Source organism: Pristis pectinata, chromosome 28 (assembly GCF_009764475.1).
Source record: "Pristis pectinata isolate sPriPec2 chromosome 28, sPriPec2.1.pri, whole genome shotgun sequence".
NCBI classification, from domain to species: Eukaryota; Metazoa; Chordata; class Chondrichthyes; order Rhinopristiformes; family Pristidae; genus Pristis; species Pristis pectinata.
The window spans coordinates 24212368-24239595 of NC_067432.1; the positions used below are offsets into that span (position 1 = coordinate 24212368).

At 40.3% G+C, this 27228-nt stretch overlaps 1 protein-coding gene across 2 annotated transcripts in view; it reads right to left on the minus strand.

Annotated features, from left to right (window-relative positions):
• Positions 1–572: 572 nt before the first annotated feature.
• Positions 573–27228, minus strand: part of lins1 (lines homolog 1) — a 34881-nt gene continuing 8225 nt past the window's right edge. The window contains exons 2-7 of one of the 2 annotated variants that reach the window (XM_052040554.1): positions 25718–26150; positions 21323–21412; positions 17870–18011; positions 14281–14895; positions 10917–11109; positions 573–1557 (exon numbers count right to left, since the gene is read on the minus strand). In XM_052040554.1, the coding sequence (XP_051896514.1) occupies positions 726–1557; positions 10917–11109; positions 14281–14895; positions 17870–18011; positions 21323–21412; positions 25718–26104 (2259 nt within the window). In that variant the 5' untranslated portion in view covers positions 26105–26150 and the 3' untranslated portion in view covers positions 573–725. The remainder of the gene's footprint in view (positions 1558–10916; positions 11110–14280; positions 14896–17869; positions 18012–21322; positions 21413–25717; positions 26151–27228) is intronic. The other variant, XM_052040555.1, reaches the window with a different exon arrangement.

Consider the following 27228-nt stretch of genomic DNA (forward strand, 5'->3'; position numbering starts at 1 on the left):
CCATGGTCCCTGGTTTTAAATACTCCCCCACTATGGGAGACTCTTTCTTAACATTCACCCTGACAGTCCCCCGCAGAATCTTGTATATTTCATTAAGATCACTTCTCCTTCGTCTGACCTCCAATTTACTAAACAATTTAACATTAGATTTCTGGTGTTGTTTCATTTACCAGTAAATTAATGTCATACAGCATGGAAACATGCCCTGGCCCATTGAGTTCACGTCAACATCAACCACCCATTTACAATAATCCTATGTTAATAACATTTTGTTATTCTCCTCACATTCTCATCAACTTACCCCAGATTCCAACACGTACACATTAGGAGCAATTTACAGTGACCAATTAGCCTACCAACCCCCATGTCTTGGGATATGGGAAGAAAATGAAGCACCCCGAGGAAACTCACGCAGTCACAGGGAGAACGTGCAAACTCCACGCAGGACTGAACCTGGGTCTCTGGCGCTGTGAGGCAATGACTCTACAAGCTGTGCCACCATGACTCCATTTTTGTTTGGAATCCGTAAACAATTTAATTAAAGATGAATTGATAACTTCCCCTCCCAAAAACAGATAACATGAAAAACAACACAATGTAGCACAAATATTACAGAAATTTATTGCCAGTGAACAGTTCCATGATATGAAATCCAGGCTTTTCCACCCCCAGAGTTTAAAGACTGTTGGGTGAACTGATTGTGATGATATTTACTTCACTGGTGGTTATGTAGAGATTGAATCATTTTTGCTGCATGCCTCAATATCCAACAGCAGTTTTAGCAGCGGTGTTGCATTGTATGGAAACAGATTCCTTCCCTGCAATCGGCCAATGGCTTTCCTCAAATCAATCAAACAGCCCATGGATTTCTTGACCATGCCCTCCAAGGATGATTCCAATTCTGGATTATTTTCACAACGGTATGAATTTACACCTTTGATGCTCCCGATTGCTTCTGGTTTGTGTTGCGTTGTCTTGTCAGTCATTCCTGTGTTACTCATCTCAAAATCTCCCTCACTGCCTCCCAGGCTGGCAATATTGGGTTCCCCTTCATCACTGTCTGAGTTCTCGGAGGTGTCGTAATCCACTAGGCTTTGAGGCAGCCCGAGTAGCTGGGTCCTTCTACTGCTCATCACAAGGTCAGAGTTGCGGGTGGGCCTAGGCTTCTCTTTGGGTGGGGGAGGCTGTGGTATTTCAGGGCTTACAATTGCTTTTTTTGAATCTTCACTGAGAGTTTGATTGTCTCGCTCGACATCATCAGTGAAATGATGGTTGTTGCAAGCTTCATTAACTGGAGGTGGACGAAATGATTCGGCAGCAGCATCGAACTGAGCACAAATGCGACAGAAGGACTGCCAGTCCTTTCGAAGAAGCCTCAAATATTTCACCAAGTACTCCAGGAAGCAAGTTTCAGAGGAAATCAGGAAGTCCAGCAAGACCCGATGATCAAATGCTAAATTCTGTAAAAGCAGCAGGAAAATGCAATGGGGATTGAACCACTGTTCACAAGCTTCTTGAGAGGTTACTGCCTTTTCCTTAGGATGGCTGTCCAAAAATCTGGAGAGAGAAAAGCAAAGAGGATATAAAATCCTCCAAATAAAGCAATGTGGATTTCAAACTTACCAATCATATTTCAAAGTCCAAAGTTCATAATATGATAAAAGTCAGTGATTGGAATCCTGGTTTGGATAAAATAGCTCATAATACAGGTCCGAAGGGCCCCAGATCCCAGTTCCTGAATAGCTGATGAGAGGGGGTGGTGTTGCATTAATATAACCACCCGCATTAACTTAGAAATAAAAACAGAAAGCTGGAGATGCTCAGCAGGTCAGGCTGGCTGGTGGAAATTGCGAAGGATGACCTGTTGAATGTGGCCAGAGGGACGGAAGACAATGGCCAGGGGAACTCTGCCCTGTCCAGGAGGAGAGGGGGTGAGTGCAGAGGTACAGCATACTGATTAGATGCAGTCAACAGCTCTGGCAATACTGGGAGAGAGGGCAAGCAATGGTTCAGGAAGAGATCTCAAAGCATCTGTGTGGAAAGTCTTATCACTGGAACAAATATGAAGGAGACAGAGGACCTAAATACAGACATTTTAATTAATTAAATACAACACGGTTAGGTAGTGGTGTGCTGCAACTAGAGCATGTTGGAACCTGTGAAGCCTGGTGATCCCATTCAACAATTGTAGCAAGTGTCGGCATTTCAAGACAGTCAGCTCTGGGTCATGAAGCTGGAATCCAAAGTGCAGTTACAATGGAGTGCAAGGAAGACAGCCAGCCAGTCATTTTGATCCAAGAGTCAGTCACATTCCATTAAGTTAGATATTGGTAGAGGTCTAGTCAATGCTCAGGGACAGGAAGGTGCAGCTGTGAATTGGGCAGCTAAGGAGATCCCAGGTGAGTGCTAGCAGACGTTCATCCTTTGGTCTTGTCCAACAGGCACAAGGGTCTTGCTGACTGTGAAATGTAAGGGAAGGATCAAAAGGTTGGGATTCAATCAACCAACAACATAAACAGAAGTAGGAATGAAAGTTCAATGGACAGAATTTAAAAAAAATGCAAATTAAGGAGATCTGAAATAGAAACAGAAAATGCTGAGCTTTTCAATTTGGACCCTAGTTCAAACTCTCTAGAGTTTTTATTCCAGGGAGAGAGTTTGAACTAGGGTCTAAATTGAAACACACAGCTAATAATCTCTGCATTATCACCTGCACCGCTTGCAAATGAGCAAAGGGACAAACAGATTAGAACATTAAATGTGGATGGGAATGGTGAAGGGAGATATGGGATCTTGATTCATGAGCACTAATGTCAATTCTAGAGAGAGGGAGCTGTTCCATTACAAATGGATCCACTTAAACTGGGCTGCAAGGCCTGACAATTCATGTTGCTAGTGTTAAACTAGTGAAGAGGTGGTGAGAGGATTCAACAAAATACAAGTTCAAAAGCTGGAAGAGAAATTCCAAAATTTTGGTGCCAAGCAGTGATTTGGTAAAAGTAAAAATAGGTACGAAAGGGACAGAGTTTAACAAGCAATGTAAAAGCTGAAGCCACTGTATTTGAAGATGCAAAGTATTTGCAACAACATTTCTACAGAAAAAGTTCAGAATCATTTTGTATGAAGCCAAGAAAAGAAGAGCAGTAAAATACTGGGGAGTGGTTGTACTGTTGGGCGTGGTATAAATCAGCAAGTTGCACGTGCACATTTTAAGAGTCTAGGAAAACCAAGTTAGCAGTAATGGTGTGATGGATAAGTTCAGCAAATGCATTAAATACTTTTCCAGTTTAGTGTGCCAAGGAATCAATCAGGGAACACACTATTCTAGGTCTAATATTGTGCATTAAGGCAGGGTTAATTAATAACCGTGAATGAAATAAGCCTCTAGGGAACAATGACGAGAATTTCATTTTGAATATGTGGGTGATCTAATTGTCCAAAACTAGGGCGTTAAGGTCCAAACGCTGGTGGTGGGGAAATCACACATGGCTTACTGCTGCTCCTTTTCCTTAGGTTTTCAAATCAGTAGGAGAGAACTGTACAGATTGAGGAGCAAACTGGCTAACACAAGTTGGGCATCTGCATTAAGATACATAATGCAGACAGTGGTAAACAGTTACAAAAATAACATCTTTTGCAATATGATTGTCACTGACAAGGCCATCAATTTTTGCCCTTCCTAAGATGTCATTGGGAAGTTGGCTGTGAGCCATCTTCTTGATATTGAATGGAGAGTTCAAAGATTTAGATCAGGAAAAAATGAAAACCTGATGCTACATTTCCAGATCAGGATAATGTATGACTTGGAAGGGAACATGTGGATGGTGATGTTCCCATGAGCCTGTTGCCTTTGTCCTTCTTGGTGGTAGCCACAGGTTTGGGAAGTGCTGTCACAACAGCCTAGGGAAGTAGGAGCATTGCATTTGGTGGATAACACACCGAGAGCAGGGAATGAAAGTTTAAGGTGGTGGATGAGGTGCCAGTTAAATGGGATGCTTTGTCCTGGGTAGAGTTCTGATGGTCTCAGACATGATCTCAAGGGTCTCAGTTTCCGTTTCTCTTTCCACAGATACAACCTGACCTGTTGGGTATTTGGAGCATTTTCTGTTTTCTTGAATGATGTTGCACCTCATGTACCTGGACCAGTAGAGGGTATTCCATCACATTCCTGGTTTGTGCCTTGTGGATGCTGGAAAGGCTGTGGAATAGGATGGAGTGAAACTCTCACCACAGGACAGCCAGCATGTGACATACTCATGCAGCTCAGTATTTATGTGGCTGGTTCAGTTGAGCTGCTGGTCAATGGTAACTCCAAGGATATTGATGGTTGGGGGAGGATGGGGGCTGGAAATGCTCATGCCATAAAAAATTAAGGGCAGCTAGTTAGACACCTTCTTATTGCAGATGGTCATGTCTAGCATTTCGCGGCATCATGTTACTTGCAAATATCGGCCCAGAGCTGAATGTTGTCTAGGTCTTGCTGCATGCAGATGTGATCTGCTTCATACTCTGAGGAGCTACAAAGGGGATTGAACATTTTACTGGCTATCCCCACTTCTGACTTGTGATGGAAGGAAGGTCACTAATGAAGCAGTTGAAGATGGCTGGGTCTTGGACACTGCCCTGGGGATCTTCTGCAGACATGTCCTGGGGCTGCAATGAATAATATTTCACATTTTGATTTTCATCAAGGGGTAGCACAATGGTGCAGCGTTAATGCTGTTGGTTCACAGCATCAGAGATCTGGGCTAAATCCTGACCTTAAGTACTGGGTGGAGTATGTACGTGACCCCACATCCCAAGGGCATGCCGGTGGGAGCGTTAATTACCTATTTTAAATTGCCCGTATTTTAGGTAGGTGAAAGCTGAATTGGTGGTGGGGGAGGAGGGGGGAATTTGATGGGAGGCAAGAAGAAAATTGGATTAGTGTGGCTTCGATGTAGATGGGTGCTTGATGATTAGTGAAGACACAGTGGGCCAAAGAGCCTGTTTTGATGCTGAATGACTCCATAAATTCATAATAAGAAAAGTGATCTAACTGTGGCCGACAAGAAGTCGTAGATAATAGATTAAAGTAACAAGGATGAAATGTAGTCCAAAGAATTTGAAAGCCTGAGCATTGAGGTGATTTTAGAATTCAGCAAATCTTGATGTAGTAACCAATAAAAAAGAAAACAGAATCTGCGATGATTATGAATGGATAAACAGATTGTAACAACCTCTTAAAAGTATAAATGAAGATATTGGCAAATGAAGACAGACAGGTGAAATAGGTGAGATTCATGAAATGGAAGATACATTAAATGAATGCATTATATCTGTTTTCACAGTAGAGAACATGGACATGGTGGAGAGTCATCAATGAGAATGAAGAACTTAAGGAAATTAGAATTAGTAAGGAAATAGTCATGGAAAGATCAATGGAATAAAGAAGGCCAATAAATTCCATGGATATGTTGAACTACGTTTGAGGGTATTAAGAGAGTTGGTCCTGAAAACGGTGAATATATTGCTGTTGACCTTCTGGAGTTAACCGCAGCACATTAGAAGGCAGCAAATCTAATTCTTCTGTCTAAGTAAAGGGGCGGTGGAAACAGTAACCCAAAGGCCTGCTGGCATGATATTGATGTTAACAAAATGCTGGTCACTATTTTTAGGATGCAGTAACAGAACATTAGAAACATATAAATAGGATTGGGCATCAATGGATAAGACCTTACCAGGAAATAATAGCAGCCGCCCACTGAATTGCCAGAATAGCCTCCTCCTCTCCTGAGAAGGGTCTAGAAGTTCAGGACTCCAATACAAATGCGGAAGCCCTGAATTTGCCAGCTGAGCTTTGCCAGCAATTTCATGAATGTCCTCTGACTTAACTCCTGGAGTTTAGTGCTGGACCATGAACTTGCTGAATGCCTGCCCAGCTAGACTGGGGAACCTGCCCACCATTATGCAAGGAACAATGAACATTAATTTGAACAAGATGGAATGGTCATGATGAAGTTACAACACTCGCTACCCTGTCATCTTGGAGGCCTTCACCTCTTTGGATCAGGACGTTACTTCCAACCAAGTCAACAACACGGGATCTGCAAAAGACAGATGCTTTTTCTATACATTGGCATCAAGTGATAGGAGCAAGTCCTGGCCCAACACAAAAATGGAAATTATGCTATCAGCTTTTTATGAGGTTGTCTGTCAGTTCTGACAATGGTAAACCATTGAGGTCTGTATAGATTTTAATGCATATTTGATAAGGAGCCACACCAGAGGTTATTCTGCTATATTTGGGGTCATGGGATTGTGGATAATAAAACAGCATAGATTTAAGGTTGGTTGAACATTTGTGGATACCTTCAATAGACAAAAATTTAAAACCACATGTAACTATCCAAATATAAAAATAGTATTAAAATTTTAAATTATTCAGTATTTAAGAACCACTAAAAATATACACACACATTTAAAATGTCAAATGCAAATGAATTAAATCAAATAATAAGAAAAAAATAAGTCATTTTGCCAATGAGCAGGGTTTAAAAGTCATATCTGCTCTGATGTTCAGATTTTGCATACAGGTGCCTCCAAGATGAATTTTTCCTTAACGGTGGATTCTCTTCTGCCATAGTTGACACGGATGTCAACCTCTTGCACCTCTGCTCTCACCACCTCTCCTCGTAGATAGAGCAAGGACAGAGTTCTCCTGGTCCTTACCTTTCATCCCAACAGCCTCTGCTGTCAACAGATTATCCTTTGCGACTTCCACCACCAGATGCATTGTCCCCTCCCCTCCACTTCCAGCACTCCGAAGGGACCATTTCCTTTGTGACTCACTGGTCCACTCTTTCATCTCCTCCTACTACCCCCTTTTTCACACCACTTTCCTATGCAATGGCAGGAAATACAACTGCTCTTTTACCTCATCCCTTCCCACCATCCACGGACACAAACACTCCTTCCACATGAAGCACCGATTCACTTGTACTTCTTCCAATCTAGTGAATGGCACTGGTGCTTACCATGTGTTCTCCTCGGCACTGGAGAAACCGATTGCAGAATGAGTGACCACTTTACAGAGCACCTCTATTCAGCCTGTAGGGGTGATCCTTAGCTTCTAGTTGACTGTCACTTTAATTCTCCTGTCCACTCCCAATTGTAACAATGTGTCTGTGGCATCCTGCACTGTTCAAATGAGGCCCAACATAAACTTGGGGAACAACACCTTAACATGTTGCAGCCTTCAGGATTTGGTCTTGAATTCAGCAAGTTCAGATAACTTGCTTTTTCTATTTGCCTGTCTAAACTGACCAGTTCTATTATCGGGTTATCCATCTGTAACATTAACTCAGTTTTTCTCTCTTCACAAACATTGCCTCATCTGCTAGATACTGCCATCTGCATTTGATTTCAGCAACATTGCTGAACTACATTTCACAACTTTAACACGTTACTTTTATTTCTTTTCCCTCTCTCTATGTGACCCCATTAATCCATCAGCCATAGTGCTCAACAGCAGAATCACATCTGCAGCTCTGATGTCATCTCAGGGATATTCCCTTTGTACTATTTATCCCTCCTCAAAGTCAAAGTCGAGTTTATTGTCATATGCACAAGTACGCGTGTGCACAGGTGCAATGAAAAATTTACTTACGGCAGCATCACAGGCACATAGCATCATATCAGCAGCATTCACAAGAAAAACATAAATTAAACATAAATAAAACACAAAACACAATTAAAAACCAAAGTCCATTTTAGTGCAAAGTGATCAAAATGGTCGTTGTGTTGCTAAACTCAAACGATTAGGGTTGTGCCAGTTGGTTTGACAACCAAATGGTTCTCCACTGTCTCTCTAAAACTAATTTGTTTTCCCATTTTGAAAATCAAAGACTCCAGATGTTAGAAGTTTGAAACAAGAACAGAAAATGCTGGAAACACATCTGTGGAAAAACAATCAGAGTTAATGTTTCAGCTTGAAGTCCCTTCATCAGAACCAGGAAAGGCAGAAGACTAGTTGTTTTTATGTTGTGAAGAGAGTGACTGGTTCCCAAATGCTGGGAAGGCGAGAGGTAAAACAGACATTGCATGTCCTGTGGTTGCATGGGGAAGTGCTGTAAGAAGGGGATTTGTTGGTGAGGATGGAACAGCACATGAGGGAGTCACAAAGGGAACACTACATTCAAAATGCTGAAAAGGGAGGAGTGGGAAAGATGCTTTTCCCCCATCAGACACCACCTCTGTTCCCCTCCCAGTATTTTGAAAGGACTATTCCCTTCGTTCTTCCAGTCTGCTCTGCCGTACCCCACCAACGATTCCCCTCCTTATTGCACTTTCCCTTGCAACCTCTTCCCTTCCCTACCATCCAGGTTTTCTCTCTTTCCCACTTCTAACGAAGGGACTTTGACTTGAAACATTAACTGTTTCTCTTTCCACAGATGCTGTCTGACCTGCCTTTCTGAGTTTTTATTTCCGATTTCTTGCAACTGCAGTTTTTTTGATTTCCAATTTTTTCAGCAAGAGGTGTGCTGCAAAGACCAGTACTTGAACCTCATCTGCAATGGATATAGATTATATATTGCTAAAAGACAGAGTGTTTTGTCCAGGTTTTGTGACCAGACAAAAACCGCAATCAGTGAGGATAGGCAGCAATACCTCCGGCATGATTATTCTCAACACTGGTGTCCCACAAGGCTGCGTCCTCAGCCCCCTACTCTACTCCCTATACACTCATGACTGTGTGGCCAGATTCTGCTCTAACTCCATCTACAAGTTTGCAGATGATGCCACCATTGTAGGCTGTATCTCAAACAGCGATGAGTCAGAGTACAGGAAGGAGATAGAGAGCTTGGTGGAATGGTGTCATGACAACAACCTTTCCCTCAATGTCAACAAAAGAATTGGTCATTGACTTCAGGAAAGGGGGCGGTGTACATGCACCTGTCTACATCAACGGTGCTGAGGTTGAGAGGGTTGAGAACTTCAAGTTCCTGGGAGTGAATAGCACCAACACCCTGTCCTGGTCAAGTCACGTAGATGCCACGGCCAAGAAAGCTCACCAGTGCCTCTACTTCCTCAGGAGGCTAAAGAAATTCTGTTTGTCCCCTTTGACACTCACCAACTTTTATCGATGCACCATAGAAAGCATCCTATCTGGATGTATCACAGTTTGGTATGGCAACTGCTCTGCCCGGGACCGCAAGAAACTGCAGAGAGTTGTGGGCACAGCCCAGCACGTCACGGGCACCAGCCTCCCCTCCTTGGACTCTGTCTTTACCTCTCGCTATCTTGGTGAAGCAGCCAGCATAATCAAAGATGCCACCCACCCGGGTCATTCTCTCTCCTCTCCTCTTCCATCAGGTAGAAGATACAGGAGCTTGAGGGCACGTACCACCAGAGTTAAGGACAGCTTCTACTCCACTGTGATAAGACTATTGAACGGTTCCCTTATACGATGAGATGGAATATGACCCCACGATCTACCTTGTTGTGACCTTGCACCTTATTGTACTGTACTTTCTCTGTAGCTGTGACACTTTACTTTGTACTGTTATTGTTTTTACCTGTACTACCTCAATGCACTCTGTACTAACCCAATGTAACTGCACTGTGTAATGAATTCACCTGTACGATCAGTACGAAAGACAAGTTTTTCACTGTACCTCGGAACAAATGACAATAATAAACCAATACCAATAGGTGCAAAAACAAGCTGTGACTAGAGAAGAACTTAAAGAGTCTGCTCAGGGATAGCACGTTGTGAGTGGGTAAGAATGTGGCAGATAGAATATAACATGGGGAAATGTGAAGTTATTCACTGAGGCAGAAAAATAGAAAAACAACTATGTGATGTGAAACTGGACAATGTTAGCATTGCAAAGGGCCCCGAGTGCCCATGTGTGAAACTCGGAAAAGTGGATGGTGGTCTTATTAAAGCATACAAAACCTGGATGTGGACGGAGGTGGTGAATGCTGGAAGTATATTTTTTCTGGTTGAGGAGTCCAGAATTAGGAATCACATCCTTCGAATAAAAGGTCACGTCATTTAGGATTCAGATGAGAGAAACTTATTTTCTTAAAAAGCGGCTAATCTTTGGCATTCTCTCCTCCAGAGGCCGAAAGAGGCAGAAGATGCAAATAGCACCCAAAATGAAATTTCTTCATTGAGCCTGTGTTGATTTAACTGTCTAGTCTCTGAAACAATGCACAGAAATCTCTCTAGACAGACACTAAACAAAAGGAAACAATTCTAACGAGGAACCGGCACTAAAATGCAGCGGTTCTTCCTAGTAATGCTATAATTTATCCAAGTTTCTCTGCAGAAATTCCAATATCCAGTGTTGGCACAGGCTGAAGCCCACAGTGGCATCTTCAGCTATGCCATCAGTGCTGCCCCATAGAGATCAAACAGTGTAATTCAAATTTTTGCAGACTTCCCAGCTTTCAGGCATTTGATTTGATTTAGTCCTAGTACTGTCAATGCATTAGGTTGTTAAATATATGTGCATTTTATTTAGTGACATGATGTTTAAATTTTAAATAATTTTAAAACTCTTTAATAGTTTCTGGATGTTTTGAATGTCTGAACATCAAAGGCATCCACAAATATTCAATTTCAGCGATAACTTTCAAACTGGTAAATATCAGAAAGAGTCACGGCTTCAGTTAATGCCTCTCTGTATGTGCAGCCTGACACACTGGGAGAGGCCCCAGACTGCACTTGGTTACTGAAAACACCATCCAGGATTCCATTGGATTAAGCAGCATAATCCGAGGGTGCCTGTGATCTCAGAGCATAAGGAGATCTGGCTCAATACATTTTATAACTTTTTACATCAAGACTTTACCAATGAGGGAAATATTAAACCGATAAATGTGATGCAAACTCAAAAGTTAACACAAACTACAAAGGAGATACCAACCCATTGGAGTGTGTATAGATGGTTAGCAATGCATTGGCAACCTCTACTAGATCATCATCCTGCTCCAAGAAGATGAAGGAAATCCACGCACATGGATGAGACAGCTGCTGGAACTGTGCAGAGCTCTGGAGATGCCTCCTCAGAAACAGCATCAGTTGAGACACACAAGACTGGAGTTCATTCTTCAGGCAGCCTGGAAACATCAATGTACAGTTAGGACCATTCAAAGTTTGCTACATACATTACAGGAACCTTTAAAGTAAGTGCAGTACTTACTAGGCGATGAGTATAAATTACAGGATGAAGGTTGCGGCACGGTAGCGTAGCGGTTAGCGCGACGCTATTACAGCGCCAGCAATCGGGGTTCGATTCCCGTCACTGTCTGTAAGGAGTTTGTACGTTCTCCCGTGTCTGCATGGGTTTCCTCCGGGCGCTCCGGTTTCCTCCCACATTGCAAAGATGTACGGGTAGGTTAATTTGGGTTTGAAATGGGCAGCGTGGACTTGTTGGGCCAGAAGGGACTGTTACCACGCTGTAAATAAAATTTAATTTTAAAAAAAATTTTAAAAAGGTGGTCAGAAGTTCAAACAATCCTGAGGTGTATGAGATCTGATTTCAACACTTTTTATGCCTTGTACAGAAATATTATACACAAGTTGTAGTTACAACATACAAAGTTCACAAGGTTGATTCCTGGGATAAAGGTTTTATTTTATGAAGAAGCCTGAACAGGGTGGGATTATACTCATTGGAGTTTAGGACAATGAGAGGTGATCTTATTGAAATATAAAAGATTGTGAGGGGCAATGACAAAGTAGATATGAAGTGCATAGTTTCAGAATAAGGGGTTAACCATTTATAACTGAGATGACTTTGAGAGTCTGTACCTTAGAGACCTTTGAAGGCTGGGTCACTGAATATTGCCATGGCCAAAACAGACAGATTTTTGGACCTTCAGGAAATTAAGGAGAATCAGGTACCAAAGTAGAGGTCTATATCAGAACAGCTGTGATTTTATTGAATGGTGCAGCAGGTTTGAGGGGCCACATAGCCTACTCCTGCTCCTGTTTCTCATGTTCTTATAGAGATATCACCTGTTGCTCATGTTATGGACTAGGTTACTATTGGTGAATGTCCCTTTACTATAGAGCATAGTGTGTGTGTGTGTGTGTGTGTGTGTGTGTGTGTGTGTGTGTGTGTGTGTGTGTGTGTGTGTGTGTGTGTGTGTGTGGTGGTTACGACAACAGAAGATAAAGGATGTAATGACATTTTTGAAGGAGTCAGTCAGAGAGGGAGGGGAGAGGGAGGGGAGAGGGAGGGGAGAGGGAGGGGAGAGGGAGGGGAGAGGGAGGGGAGAGGGAGGGGAGAGGGAGGGGAGAGGGAGGGGAGAGGGAGGGGAGAGAGATACACCAGCCTGCTAGTCTCTATCGATGGATGAAAAACAGTAATTGTGTCTGTCACTACAATCCACGTATGGATTTTTGGAGTAATCCAGTGGAGTTCACTTTGTTGTTGACCTGTAGAAGGAAACAGGTATTTGTGTGGACGGCCACGTTTCAAGAGCCTTTCAGGGTGAGGCAGATGTGGTGGAGTAGTCACTGCTGAGTAGACACTGAGGTGTTGTATGGGTTCCATCGTGGAACATTTGGATTTTGTAATTACTCTCTATTTTCTCTCTACATTTTGTCTTCAGCGAATGGTGGTTTTGAAGAAGCCTTTGCTCACGTTTCACCTTATGGCTTGCTGAACTGAACTTTGAAAACTATTCCTGGACTTGGAGTTTGGGAGTTTGCCACACACACACTATGAGTTTAGTTTTTGGGGTTAATGTTTAAGATCTAACATTTTTACTTCTAACATTCTAACACTTTTCCTTTTATTTTTCTTATTATCATAAGTAGTTATTAATAAAGTAGTTTTAAACACTGATACATGACTCAGTGCGTTTCTTTTGTTGCTGGTTTGTAACACTCAGTAGTTAATCATTTGGCCTCTCTGGTTATTCTGCAACTTTCCATGGAATGTGGTTCCTTACCTTTCCTTCCAAAATAACTTCCCATAAACTTCCTTCATCCATGTTTGCCTTCCTTCATTGTTTGCTAATTCCATTCCCAATGCTTACATCAGATAAACTAAGAGAGAACAGTTGACCCTGCACTGGAGTACAGTATTTCCAAACTCATCAATCTAATCACAAACTCTTTCTTAAAATCTAATCAACTCCTTGCTCATTGTACTCAATCTCCTGCTGTGTCTATTAAAGTCACTTTCCTTTTTTTATTATTCCTTGGCTGAAAATATTATCCTCCTTCCACCTTTATGGGTTTGATCAAAATCAAGACTGAATGCATCATTTCTGGGCACGAACTCACCTAAAAATTTCTAAACCTCTTCAAATCTTCATTCTATCTCTGACCTCCCACAAATCTTCAGTGTTTTAAACCAAATTTAAATCAACTGATTTTTACTTCTGATTTATCTCATGGTTATTTCTACACTTTGTAAAGTCTGCAGTGTTTAATAAACTGAGCTGGCACAACAATATAGAAAAAAAAATACATTCTAGCCCAATGATGTTTTCAGTTCAGTAACTTAAGGATCACTATATTTTGAGGAGTTCCACAGACATAAAAATAGAAACTTTAATTAGATAGAATGATAATAAAAATTGAGTGAAGTTATATTTTTGAGGCAACAACAGTTCTTCACAAAAATTACTTGAGCTATTTAGACATTGGAACAGATGACCAAGAGCTTGGCTAAAAAGGACTACTGCATCATTAGCCCAATGGAAACTCAAGCAATTTTAAGTACCATGGGATGTGTTAGTTTGAGAGGTTCATGAAGGAAATTTCCAAAATTTAGGACAGAAGCAACTAAAAGTTAAAAGCATGTCTGTCAACTGTAGAGTGATTAAAACTGGAGAGGAGTAAAGGGCTAGAATTGGAGGAGCATGGAAATCATGGAGGATTGAAGTGCTGCTGCAGGAGGTTAGAGAGACAGGGAGGGGTGAGGCCACAGAAAGACTTGAAAACAATGACGATTTTAAAATACAGGTATTGCCACCAGAGTAGCCAGTTCAATAAGACAGATTTTAGGATGTTATTTTAAGCTATTAATTTTGATTTATTACAAAATATGTTTGCTGAGTGGCACTGCCAAGTCCAGGTTGATCAAATATAATTTCCCCCCACTGCAACTTTTTCAAGTAATCTTGAAGCCTTCGTATTATCTCTGAGTTACAATAATCCATTTTTCATTTATTCTGTGGCAATGCCCGATATCAACACTCAGTAGATAATATGAACAGTCCTTTCAGCTTAAAGTTTCCAAGTAATTTAAAGAATAAAAGGTTATTTATTACCTTTATCTTTCACTGCACCCATTGTATTCTTCAGATTAATTTCCATGGCTTTGATCAAAATAAGACTTACAGCCCTCAGCATCACCATGTCTGGACCAGGAATAGAACTTGCTATGTCAAGTATCTCACTGCCTCCAAAGAAACATGGCCTGGGACTCACAGGAATCCGTCTTAACCATCCAGACATCACAGCTTGCACCAACGTGTAAGCTACTCCCAGTAAGTCATTATGTATGTGCCTATCTTGCTGAGACACTGCATGGCAGGGACTGCTGGCATCATCAATTGCATGGCCAAGAATACATTTTTTGAGCAGCAAAATCAGCCTTTTCTTTATGAAATATTGAGCAGAGGAAGTGACAAAATCCAGTATTAGTGGGACGTGCAGGTATAACGTCCTTAAGCAAGACAGGTTTAGTTCCAGCTGGTTTCTAATCGCAACAAAAACTTCAAGAACTTGTACAACTGCAAGCTGGTTGTTTGTGGCAATGCTCTCAATATTGGGTCCTGTAAAATCTTCATCTGTTTGGCCGGCACCAGAGCACGAGGAAAAGGTGAAGAAATACAAGTTATGGAATGTCGAGTCCACCGGGATGAGGAATTTCTGTAAGGTACCTGAGAAAATGGAAACATTTCAGAGATTAGAGTGAACACCATACATCGTCACTGAGTACAGTCACCATGCACACGCAAGCAGTGGGAGTGAAGAGAGACATTGATATTATGATATAAATACGCACGTGGAAGTTGAATCATCCATGGAGAAGGGAATGGAACAACACCAAGGGAGATCGGGGTGGTGATTAAAGGGGATTTGAGTTTCTGACTTGTTACACAGACTTCTGGGAGCTCCAGGGTAAAAAGTTACTTCTCTGGGCTGCCAGTTTCTGTTTGGTTGCTGTTTCTTTGCAATACATACCCACAGTAAAGTAATAAAACTACTTGCACATACGGATCTTATTTTGCTAGAAGAATAACTTTAAGTTACAAAAAAAATGGAACTGCTGCAGTAAATTTAAAAACTAGTTGTTCTGGTCTTCAAGTCTGCATCTGACTTTAATCTTTCCACAATCTCTCTATTCTAACATTTTTATTACTTTGACAGTAGGCTTTTATTCATCTATTTTCTCTTCCAGAATCATAAGCCAGTACTTTTGCTGTCTTTGTTTTTGCTCCACAATACACAACCTCTGGATTGTTTTGTAACCACACTCTCTATGTGGTTGGTCCAGTTTAATTTCAGATTGACAGTAACCCCAGGATTTAGTTAAGGTAATGCCAAAGGGCCTGTTTTCTGTGCTGTAGAACTCTATGACACTAAAAACTGGAAGGTGGAAGATGGGCCAAAATTGTCTCAATTGAAATGTTGAGGGTTAAACAAGGAGATGCAAAATATTTATCCAATCATGTTGTGAGGGTAAAGGGAGCTTGAAAGAAAGTAACCTTCCCTCCTCAGTTGATAGGTGGAGTGGGGAGTAATGCAGTCAGCTGTAATTCCCTCTGACAAACACAGATTTTGATCTCATGGTGAGGGACTCACAGTCTGCAGGAGTACCCTCAGGTTCTCCTGATGGGCATAGACTTGAATACCAGCTGGTTACTGGGGAGGGGAGAGAGTTGGTGATTATCTCCTTCTAATGGGAGATAAGGGAAGCCGTAAATGGGTAAAATGCCGATCAGATTGGACGTGATAGGTTTCTTGGGAATTAATTATATTGATAGTAATAGATACTTAATGACTGGTCTTTAATTTTAGGACACATGGAGAAATTTTTAATATCACTGAGGGCATCATTTATTGCATTGATGGATTTATGTTCAAAAATAATTACTTTGACTTTGGTAGTACTGTATATCTATAGCGAGAATAATTTGTTCATTGTGACCCAGTGATTATGTACAGGCTGATCCATTATTCCTAAATGTTGAACCAGTACTGATCTCAAAAAAAATCAGTGAGGCAATTACTTTTATCATTATTACGCCAATCACACTGTTACCTACTGGCTTTACAAGCATTGAAGATACACCACCATCAAAAACCTTTCTATTGACAGAGCCTGACTAAGAAGTTTGCAATGCAATTTAACATGAATGTTGTGACCCAGCAAGCATTTTCTTAAACAAATAATAATGGATTCAATTTTTCAATTGTTAGTTTTGGTTCAGTTAATTTTGTTTACAATAAAGCTTCAGTAAGATGCTTTATCTTCTGTTATGCTTTGGTATCCTATGTAACAACTAAATTAAAATATCAATTTTGGGAGGGGCAGGGGAGGGCATGATTTGATACATCTATGCTTCGAGTCTACAAGTTACACAGTGAAACTATTCTTTGATTTGAAATCTGCTTGCCTTGATTATGAAGGAATTATACATGCAAGACCCCTGCCACTTAGTAGACATGGTGATAAAGGCCAGCAATTCAGCTTCTTTTCAGAAGGTAATGGACTTTGTCATTCATTCTGGTGCTTTATTCAAACATACACAGGAACTGCAGCAGGACTATTTTGCAATTCACCAGGAAATGGGTTTAGCATTGAAAATTATCCCAACAGTTACTATGCCTCATTGATTTTCTTTTATCAAGGCTGTGAGCTGCTTGGTTAAATACTGATTGGTTCACAAAATTTCTGCTAGGCAACAGAATTTCTGGAGTGATATCCCTCACAATGAACTTTGGCAAAAACTTTATTTTCATTCATTTAATCATGCATACCTTACATTTTGTGCCCCCATTTTCTCTCATATTTTATCCTATTTTGCTTTATCCATCCTAATACAACTGATAAGGGTGTCATAAAGAAATAGGAGGTCAATGTCAGACTATAGGTCAATGGTCTATAGTCAGACTTCCAATGGTGTATTCAGCATTCCAAAAGCTAAATGTAAATTCTGTACAATCCCCACTTATTGTGGCATACAGCTTTATTGGTGGAAATAAACTTTTTCCATGTGGACCTTCAGGGGTGGTGTTTGATTTATACTGGTCTGAAAAATTAGATATATTTGATGAAACATGTCAGATATGTGATGAAACTCTATCCACCAGCCTGGATATGTATAGTTCCAACTACACTTAGGCTCAACAGCAGAGGACACAGGTCTTCTTGGTGGTACCATATCCACTAGCTAAACATTCATTCCCTCTACCACTGTCACACAGTGCCTGCAGCGGGTGCTATCTAAAAAATGCACTGCAGTTACTCACCCAAGTAACTGCAACAGTACCTCCCAAACTTGTGAACTCTACCACCAAGAAAAATACAAGCAGTAAGTGTATGAGAAGGTTAATTCCTCAGCCCAGCAGGTTTCCCTACAAGACAAATACTATCCTAATTTGGAAACACGTCACTGTTCCCTCATCACTGCTGGGTCCTGGAACTCCCTCAGTAACAGCACTGTGGGAGAATCCTCACCAGAAGGACTACTGTGGTTCTTTGTGACTCACTATCACCTTCTCAAGGACATTTGTGGACGCTAATGACAGCAAAAAAAAATTATCATTAAAAACTGTGAACAATTAAATATAAAATATACATGATTTACTAGAAGTTAACTTTGGGTATTGCCACAAGGATTTACTAACCTGTCTTGTCCTGAGATTTTCCCTTTAAAATTTCTTTAACTATTTCTGTAATTGTTTGGACCCAATGAGCTGATTGTCGACTTCCAGGCTCTTTTGACAGAGTATCCAGGCAGCTGTTCATCCAACTATCAATGGATAGCTTCTAAAAACATTAAAAAATGAATCCTGTTGTTAATAGTTACCAGCTAAATATTAGCTGTTTAGGGAAAGAGTGTTGAATTATCAGGATGAAGTTGTTTGTACTTATCAACAAAATGTCTTTGTAGTGGATATTAGATGTTAATGTATATCCTCAGAAGGAGATAGAGAAGGAGAAGTGAAAAAAGGGAAGAGTCAGAGATGGATCACGTGAACATGAAAGCAAAGTGGAAATTAGCAGCAAAGCTGATGAAACTTTTGAGTTATGGACGAGAGCAGGAAGCAGCACAATATAGTTTATAGGAAAAAGAATGGAAAGGACCTGACTAAGAATGAAACAAGGTCGGTTCCATGTATCCCAGAAAGATAAAACACAAACCAGACCCACTGAGCATAGCTCCATTAGAAGTTTTGGCAACAATTGCTTGATCCCTGAACCTTAATCAAGGCAGGCTCTTAAAACTGGAGGTATGAAAGATGAAATGCACCAATAAACACCTACAATAATCTGCACCAGAATCCTTTTCAGAAAAGCCTACCATGCCCTCCATGATTGTTCCTTCAAAGCCATTTAACCGATCACTCAAAAACACACAGTATACGTTCACTGATTGCATAAAACACCATCTCGCGGCTCCCCATAAAGTAATGGGAACAAGACATCTACCCTGACAACCATTAGGGCAACATTCTAAGCAAATAATATGACTCAACAATTTAGTTATAACTTACAAGTTTTTCACTTGGAAAGAAAAAGGTTTATCGAAATCTGCCAAACCAACCCCCACCCTTCCTCTGCCCCAATTATTCCCTTATCTTGTGTAAACCTGATTTATTCTTCTGAGGGATGGCATAAATCAGCTCTTAGAAAGTCACAATTTAATTAAGGTCAGTCAGCCAATCATGAGGAGATAAAGTGTGTTGATGAAGCTAGAACATTTGACATGGTAAACATGGATTTTATTGAGGATTTTGATGAAGTTTTACAAGACAGACAGATTAAAAAAGCTCGAGTAACAATACCTCATCTTCCATCTGGGCACATTGTAGCTTTCTGGTCTCAGTTTTGAATTTTACAATGAGGACACAGAAGACAAAAGTTAGCAAGTGAGAGGATGGACAAAGCAACATAGATAAAGGAATATAGGAGTTGTGAACTGCAGAGCAAGAAGACGTGCAGGTCAGGAGATACAAGAGACTCCAGATGCTGGAATCTGAAGCAAAAAACCAGCTGTGGGAGGAACTCAGCAGGTCAAGCAGCATTGAATCTGACAACTATGATTTTGGCTCAGATTGTTTCTTTTCCTTTTTTTCCTTTTTTCTCTCTGGGACTAGAGGACATGTCCAGACTGACCTGACTGTCCTGATGCAGGGTTTCCACCTGAAACGTTGACAATTTCATTCCTCCCACAGATGCTGCTCGACCTGCTGAGTTCTTCCAGCACATTGTTTGTTGCTCCAGATTCCAGCATCTGGAGTCTCTGGTGTCTCCCGATCTGCACGTCTTCTTGCTCTGCACTTCACAACTCCTATATTCCTTTGTCTATGTTGTTTTGTCTATCCTCTCACTTGCTAACTCTTCTAACTTTCTAAGAGGATTGAAAACAGTCAGATGCACCCCAACACATACATATTCTGGTAAAAAGCTAAAATGCTTACCAAATATGTGGGATAGTTTGCTCAAGGTTTGGGAGATGGCTTTTGGACTTCTGACAGGAATGCCAGTAATGAGGGTCAGTATCACAACTAAGGGGTAGGTTGACAGCAACTGGCAAGGGGAGGGCAGTGGGTAGTGGTGAAGATTTGAGAGTAATTCGGGAATGATAATGTCAATAGTTCAAAAGGCTAATGAGTCTGCCATGGACTAGATGGGGCATAAACGTTGGACCTGTAAAGATTAGACCATTCAAGGCAGGATGATTCAGTCTCCTTGAAAATATTCGAGGGCCTAAGATCTACCCACCAAGGTGTCCTGGACCTGGGGTTATCAGTGGGAATCACCTACTCTGTGATGATATCATGGGCCGAGGAGATAGACTGTAGGAGGGGCAAGAGTGGTCACAAGGTGGCCACAGTACCATTAAATCGCAAGGAACTTGCTTTGTGTGCCACTGACCAGGACCCCCAGCAAGGGTCTACCACACCAGGCAAAGAAGACTTGAGGAGATAATGTGTAACAGCTGTGGCCTTGGAGGCAGTGTGGTATCGTGGGAAGAAGGCATGAGGGAACAGTGGCAGAATCTAAACTTCCCATCCATCTCTGTTCACATCCAGAATGTCAATGTGGTTGATAGCAAGGACAAAAAGTCCTGGTGACAGGAATGTATCAATGAACTGGTTAGGTGGGAAATGGAATTCAGTCTGGTGAAGAGTAACGTAGTGCATTTGAGGAAGGCATACAAGGCAGGGGAATAGATGGTTAATGGGGGATAATGAGAGATGTGGAAGAGAGGAATCTTGTCGCACATATCTGGAGATTCCTGGAGTTATCAGAGCAGGTCAATAGATTGGTTAAGAAGCCATTAAACCTACTTGGCTGAGGTATGGAATAAAAGAGCAAGGACGTTATGCTAATACTGTATAAAACATTAGTTAGACTGTAGCTAGAGTATCAAGTATATTTCTGATCACTGCAAATAGAAAAGTTGTGACAGCACCAGAGATGGTGCAAAAGAGATTTATAAAGATGGGGTTAGAAACTTTTGTTTATGAGGAGAAACCTCCTAGTCTATAGGTGTTTTCTTTGGAACAGAAGAGACCATGATTTAATTAAGTATTTAATGAAAGGTCTAGACAGAGTAAACAGCAATGACCTATTTCCCTTAGCTGAGTGACTAGAGAGCAAGATCTAAATTAATTGGAAGATGAGGACAAATTCTGTCAATAAGTGGTAGGGGTCTTGAATATTCTGCCTGAAAGGTTGAAGCAGAAACCCTGACTACATTTAAGAAATTTCTGGATGAGCATTTGATAAGCTGTAACTGCAGGGCTATGGACCAAGAGACAGGGTGTACATAGCCAACAGAGGCATGATGGGTTGAATGGCTTCTTTCTGTGCCATAAGTTTCTATGATTTAATGATTCTAAACATTTCTAACAAGAAAGTGTCACCTTACAGTATTCAGTTCTTGATATCTTTACCACAACAACCTGAAAATTAAATTTAAAGGACTCTACTTACAAAGAGAAAACTAAGTGTATCAAAGCTATGTTCATTTCATCTAGAGCACTATTACACAATTCTACCCAAGGCAACACATCAACCATGTCTCATGGTAAAATACTGCTGTCATTATAAACTCTGTTTATACTCACCGTGAGTATGATCTGAACCAGAATCAAAGATGCAACACATTTCATTGCCATATGTGACAACAAGTTATCCTGGCAGCCAAACAAGAGAGCCTAGGGAAAGAATACATCATGTATCACTCAGAATATTCAAAGAATGCAACAATTAATAAAAATCATTATGTAAATACTGTAGAATAATTCAGACCATTTCTACAATATTTTGGTGTGTTTTGATTATGCACTTAATTAATTTTCTATTGAATATTCAATCTCCAAGGGATAACTTTTCCCTTTCAATTTTCTCTAGTCTCCCTGATCCTCATCTGGACCCAATCTTCCTGCCAGGATTTAGAATGATAGTGGTAAATAAAATTAAAAAAAAAGGTTTTTAAATAGAGAAGTTGCCTCAGGCATATGATGGTGAAGAGAGGGGGACAGGAAGACAATGGTGTATCACCATGCAATGCCTTAGGTTGCAGATTAAAGTGTGAATGATGATGACTACCTTGAGATTTTGGCACAATGTTAAATCTGCTTGAGGTCCATTATTCACAATGAACAACAAGTGACCATGGAGGCTATCTCTAACTTCAACTTTCATTTCATGAGGAAAGAAAGCTGCTGGAGTCATCCCACAAGCTATCCATTTTCCATGTAGCATTCCATTAAGGAGTCAACTAAAGACCTATATCACTGTGTACATGGTGCATACACCTACAATATCACATTGTTTTTGGGCATAAGTACAGAACTGTTATTTCATTTCATTTGCCTGAATTCCAGACAGACTGGCGTTTCATTGTCTGCACATTTAAACAATGGCATACTTGGTTACAGTAACGAAGATGAAAATCAAAAATTTGTTCTGATATTCTGACAAAGGGTCTTCAACCTGAAACATTAGCTCTGTTTCTCTTTGCAGAGATGCAGCCTGTACTTCCTGAGTATTTCCAGCACCTTTTGTTTTCATTTTAGAGTAGTAAAGATTTTCCTTTAATAAGTTCTCTGGTATTAGTATGGACACACTGTGTGTTTTTGGTCCCACAGAGCTTTCTGTGTACAGTGATTTTTTCTATAATGATTTATTGAAAGATTTGGAGAGTTAACATGTTAAAACAGAATATGCTGAAAGCCACTTAAAAGAGAGAGAAGTATGAAAAAAGCAATAAGTTGACACAGAAGTTGTACAGAGTCCACACAAGCACATTACGTGCACAAGAAAACAAAAATGAATTGGATTCACAAAAAAAAGACAATAACTTATAAGAATTCTATTAAAAAAAACACATAGGAAGACAAACCACAAGATGAACCAAAGGGTCTACATCAGGGGTTAGTCTTGCCTTTTGGTTAGCAGCCCTCAAACCCTCTCCAAGGAAGACCTCATCTGGTGGGGATGTAAAGGAAAATGATTTTGGAATGAACCTTGGCTATACCCTTAAAATCACTGAGCAATAAAGACTAATTGGATTCTGGATTTTGGAAAATGTTATATTACAACTCAAAATGAATTGCACATTAAAGGTGTGGCAGTTTTGTAAACTGCCATAAAGTATGAAGCATGTTACCTCAAATATAAACAGAAAGGCATTAAGAAGAATCGTCAGGATGATTCCAGTTCATGCAATAAGTAATGGAAAAGTGCTTAAAGTCCTACTTTTCAATTCCAATGTACATTTGCAGGTTGTGTGATACCATGCTTAGAATGAGAGGAGTCAGTATAGAATTTATGAATCTTAAGCTAGTTAAAAATCAATGAAGTAGGAAAGTGATTATCAGCTCTCGGAACTGTGGTACTTGGATGGTGCAGAGTACAGTTGTTAACTCCCATTACTTCGAGTGACTTTCTCGTTATGGACAACTAGGTGGTGTTTTCTCAAAGAGCATTTTTAGTGGATGGTGGAGGAGAGGAAGGAAAGAGGGGATGAGGAATGTCACAGAGGGGACAAGAACACCATGGTTACAGGTGAGAAAAAATGAGGAAGAGGAAATAGTACAGGAGAAGAACAAAGAGGGAGAAAGGGTGAGAAGTGGGAAAGTTAGAGTAGAAAATGTAGAGTGAAGGGCTAGTGGCTGAAAAAAAAATTAAGGAATTACAGGACAGCAGAAAGGGTAAAGACAACCCTGGCATCCTCTTCAAGGAATAAAACTAGGCAGTACCAACTTTGGGGCTGTGTCAGTTTTTATACATTAAAGAGAATAAAATAAACTTCTCATATTGCTTTCAGGATTCCCAGTATACACTGCAGAAAATTAAGTGTTTCTGGCCTTTGTTGTTGTGTTGCATTATAACAGCTACAAACAACGTTATAATCATCCGAGATGATTTATTGAGAAATAAATGGTGTCCAGGACACTGGAAGACTTCTCTGTTCTTCACTGAAGTAATGTTATAGGATCTTTGATATCCACTCAAGAAAGCAGCTAATGGTTTAATGTCTTTAAAGTCTCATTTAAAAGACATAACATCTGACAGTGCAGATTTGAATTGATACATGAAAACTATCACATTTTTGTTGAAAGTAAATCTTGTTTCAATTACCAAATTCGATTTTTTAAAGAAAAAAAATGAGGTAATGGAGAAGGTTGATGAGGGGAATATAGAAGATGCTGCTTACATAGATTTTCAGAAGGTGCTTGATAAAGTCCCACTAAAACGTTAACAAAATTGAGGCTTGTGGAATTAATCATGGTGGGAATTGAGCTTTTAACTCTGAATGAAGGGCACTACCATTGAAACACAGCTGAGTCAAGGGATTACATGGGGCTTCTTTGCAAGTGTGTGAGAGTGCAAGTGTGTGTGAGAGTGAGAGTGTGTGTGAGAGAGTGGGACGTTTGTGAGGAGCTTATCCTGAGATGGAGACAGAGTGATCCAGAAAGGAAATGAAGTCTGTGGCTGTGTGGGAGACAGTGGGCAGACGTTTGATGGTGGACCATGGTCCAGAAGGAAGTATAAAGATGTGTCTGAGAGCTGACATTCAGCCTCTGAGATATAGGTCAGTTCGCCAGAGCACAACAGTGCCACCCTTGTCAGCAGGTTCGATGACAATGTCAGGATTGGTTCCTAGTGGGTGCAGTGCTGCAGATTCAGAAGGGAGTAGGCTAGAGTGAATTAGGGGCATGGAAGAATCAAGATGGTCAACTGACCACATCATATCTATTTACCACACTTCTGTTCTCACCCAAAATTGGATGACTGCTTTGCGGAACACCTGCATTCAGTCCACAGGAGTGACCCCGAGCTTTTGGTTACCTGCCACTTCAATTCACTATCCCACTCTGACCTCCTGCACTGTACAATAAGGCCCAATGTAATCTTGAGGAACAATACCTTATCTTTCATCTGGACTCATTATCAAACTCTCCAACTTTAGGCAACTAACTCTATTTGTACCAGAACTGGATATTTTTGTCTGACGTCACCTTGACACAGTTTTTCTCTATCAGCCTCAAGGTAAAGAACAAATACATTGAGTTCCAGTGGGTAAAATTCAGATAGCAGTGAGAAATTCACAGAGATGGAAAAATGATCTTGATGAAAAAAATAGGATCTTCGTGGAGTTGTGTGGTGGTGGGGGGAGGGTGCAATTGGGGGAAGACCTGTTTCTAAGCTGTAAAGAAAAAGCTATCAATATCTGGTTCTGATCAACACTCACCAATTTGGGTATATTTTCCGTATCTTCTAATAGTGGGAGATGAGAGATGTGGTGAGGATCTGGTTCCACATGTACATACTCAATAAGGACTGCAGATTGGGAGATTAATGGATTCATGGCCAAAATATGCATATGCTACATATCGTACTTTACATTTAGGGGTTCCAGATCTGAAGTATACCCCAATCTAAAGCCATTAGACCCACAAAACACTCAGAAACAATACATAGAAAACTGAAGTCAATATTTCAGATCATAAATTGTTCAAGCAATCATAAGATAATACTTGTACTTAAAAGTACTGTGTTCAGCTCTAGTTTCCATTCTACATGGAGGAAGTGCAAGGTTACAAGCAGAATCGAGATGATGCAGCTATCAGCAAAGAGTGAACAGCCTGCCATTCATTTCTGAAGGAAAAGTATCAAGGCGTGATTTACTATAAACCTTTAAGATCAAGGTGTTTTTTTAAGGTAGATGCAGAGATGTTGGGGAATTCAAAATTAGCAGCATTGAATATAAGAAAAGAACCTGTGAATCCAGTAATGAATTCAGGATAAACTAGACATTTTATTCAGAAGGGTTAGAACATCAAACAAGATGTGTTGAAGATTGAAAGAGCATTTATGGAGAAACCAAATAGTCACATGATAAAAGAGGATAATGCAAAGTGGTGTGTGGGACATAAACTGGTTGGACCAAAATCCTTGTCTTTGTCCTGTAAAGAAGAAGTGATCAATATTAAGCACCAGCCAACACTCACCAATTTAGGTATAATTTCCACATCTTCCAATAGTATCATTATAGTCTTCAAATATGTTTCTCTGACATCTTGTCTTGGTATCTCTGAATACAGCTTAGAATTCATCAGCTGAACCATATTCATTTGAAGTAACAAGATTTCATTCTGACCACTATTTGTTGATAAATGTTTATCTAGTTGCGTTTCATGACAGTCTATAGGCAATGAGCTTCCATGGAAATGATATACACGGTTACTATTCTTGGTTTCTAGAGAAAAGGTTGAATCTTTCTCAAACACATCAGGAGAAAGGAACACTGCTAGCTCATCGCTGCTTTTACTGGGCTTCACTCCAGCCAACAACTCACTGTAGATCTGACGAAGGCTTTCAAAGCATTTTTCCATCATACTGTGTCATTGGAGGTCTATCCACCAAATAGGATTCAAGCTGGAACTTGGAAGAGAGAAAATAAAGGTTATGTAACACCAAAATGGACAAGAGCGTTGATGTTGGTTGAGGTTAATTGCTTGGACTTGTTATTTCTGATCTACATTTGATAGCCTAGACATTGAAATAACATGTAAGTTTGTTATCAGCTGACAAATAGGAAGACAGTGGCAAACAAAATTCTTGCATAAAAAAGTCATTTTGAAATTCAGATTACTTATGTATTATTATCAGAAAAGTGGCAAACAAAATTTAACATTGTCAAATGCGTTACAAGTTATTCAAAGCACAAATGAGAAGAATTCAGTGTATAGAATTTAGTTGCCATAGGAAGATTTAGAATGGAATCGTAGAATGACAGTGGATTCAATTTTCAGTGTCTGTGCAATGTGGTGGGAGCGAGAACGTCAACACAGATAAAAAGCAAATTATATGGTACAAGTCTTCAGAGGCTATGATGAGGCACTAGTCAGACCATAACAACGTGATCAATTCTGGTCACTGAAAGCAGAGAAACAGATATGTACTTATAGAACAAGCGGTGTGGACCATCAAGACTGATTCCAACTGTAAAACAGAGGTAATAGGAGGAAAAGTATCAAAAACCACAATTTGGAAACCAGGCAATTGAAGAACCCACTGATATACATAAATATTAAATAGTATAAAGATAAATTTGCTCAAATTAAATTAAAAGGAGCTGAAGCAAAGGAGAGAAATTATTAAAAATTAAATACAAGACCGATGTTAAGGAACTTTACTTGAAGAGTTATAACTGTTTGGATAATTTGCCAGAGAATGTTTTAGATCTAAAGCGATACTGGTGAGGGAGGATCACAGAATCACACAGCACAGAGACAGATCCTTTCAGCCCACCATGCTGACCGTAATGCTTATCTATGCTAATCAAGGTCGCCAGCCTATCTACCAGTGCTGCCACTATCAGCAACCTATGGATTTGCACTCCAATTTCCCTCTGTACACCAAAACTCCTAAGGTCCTTGCCCTTTAATCTATATGTCTTATCAGAATTTGACTTTTCCAAAGTGCATTACCTCACACTTATCTGGATAAAATTTAATCT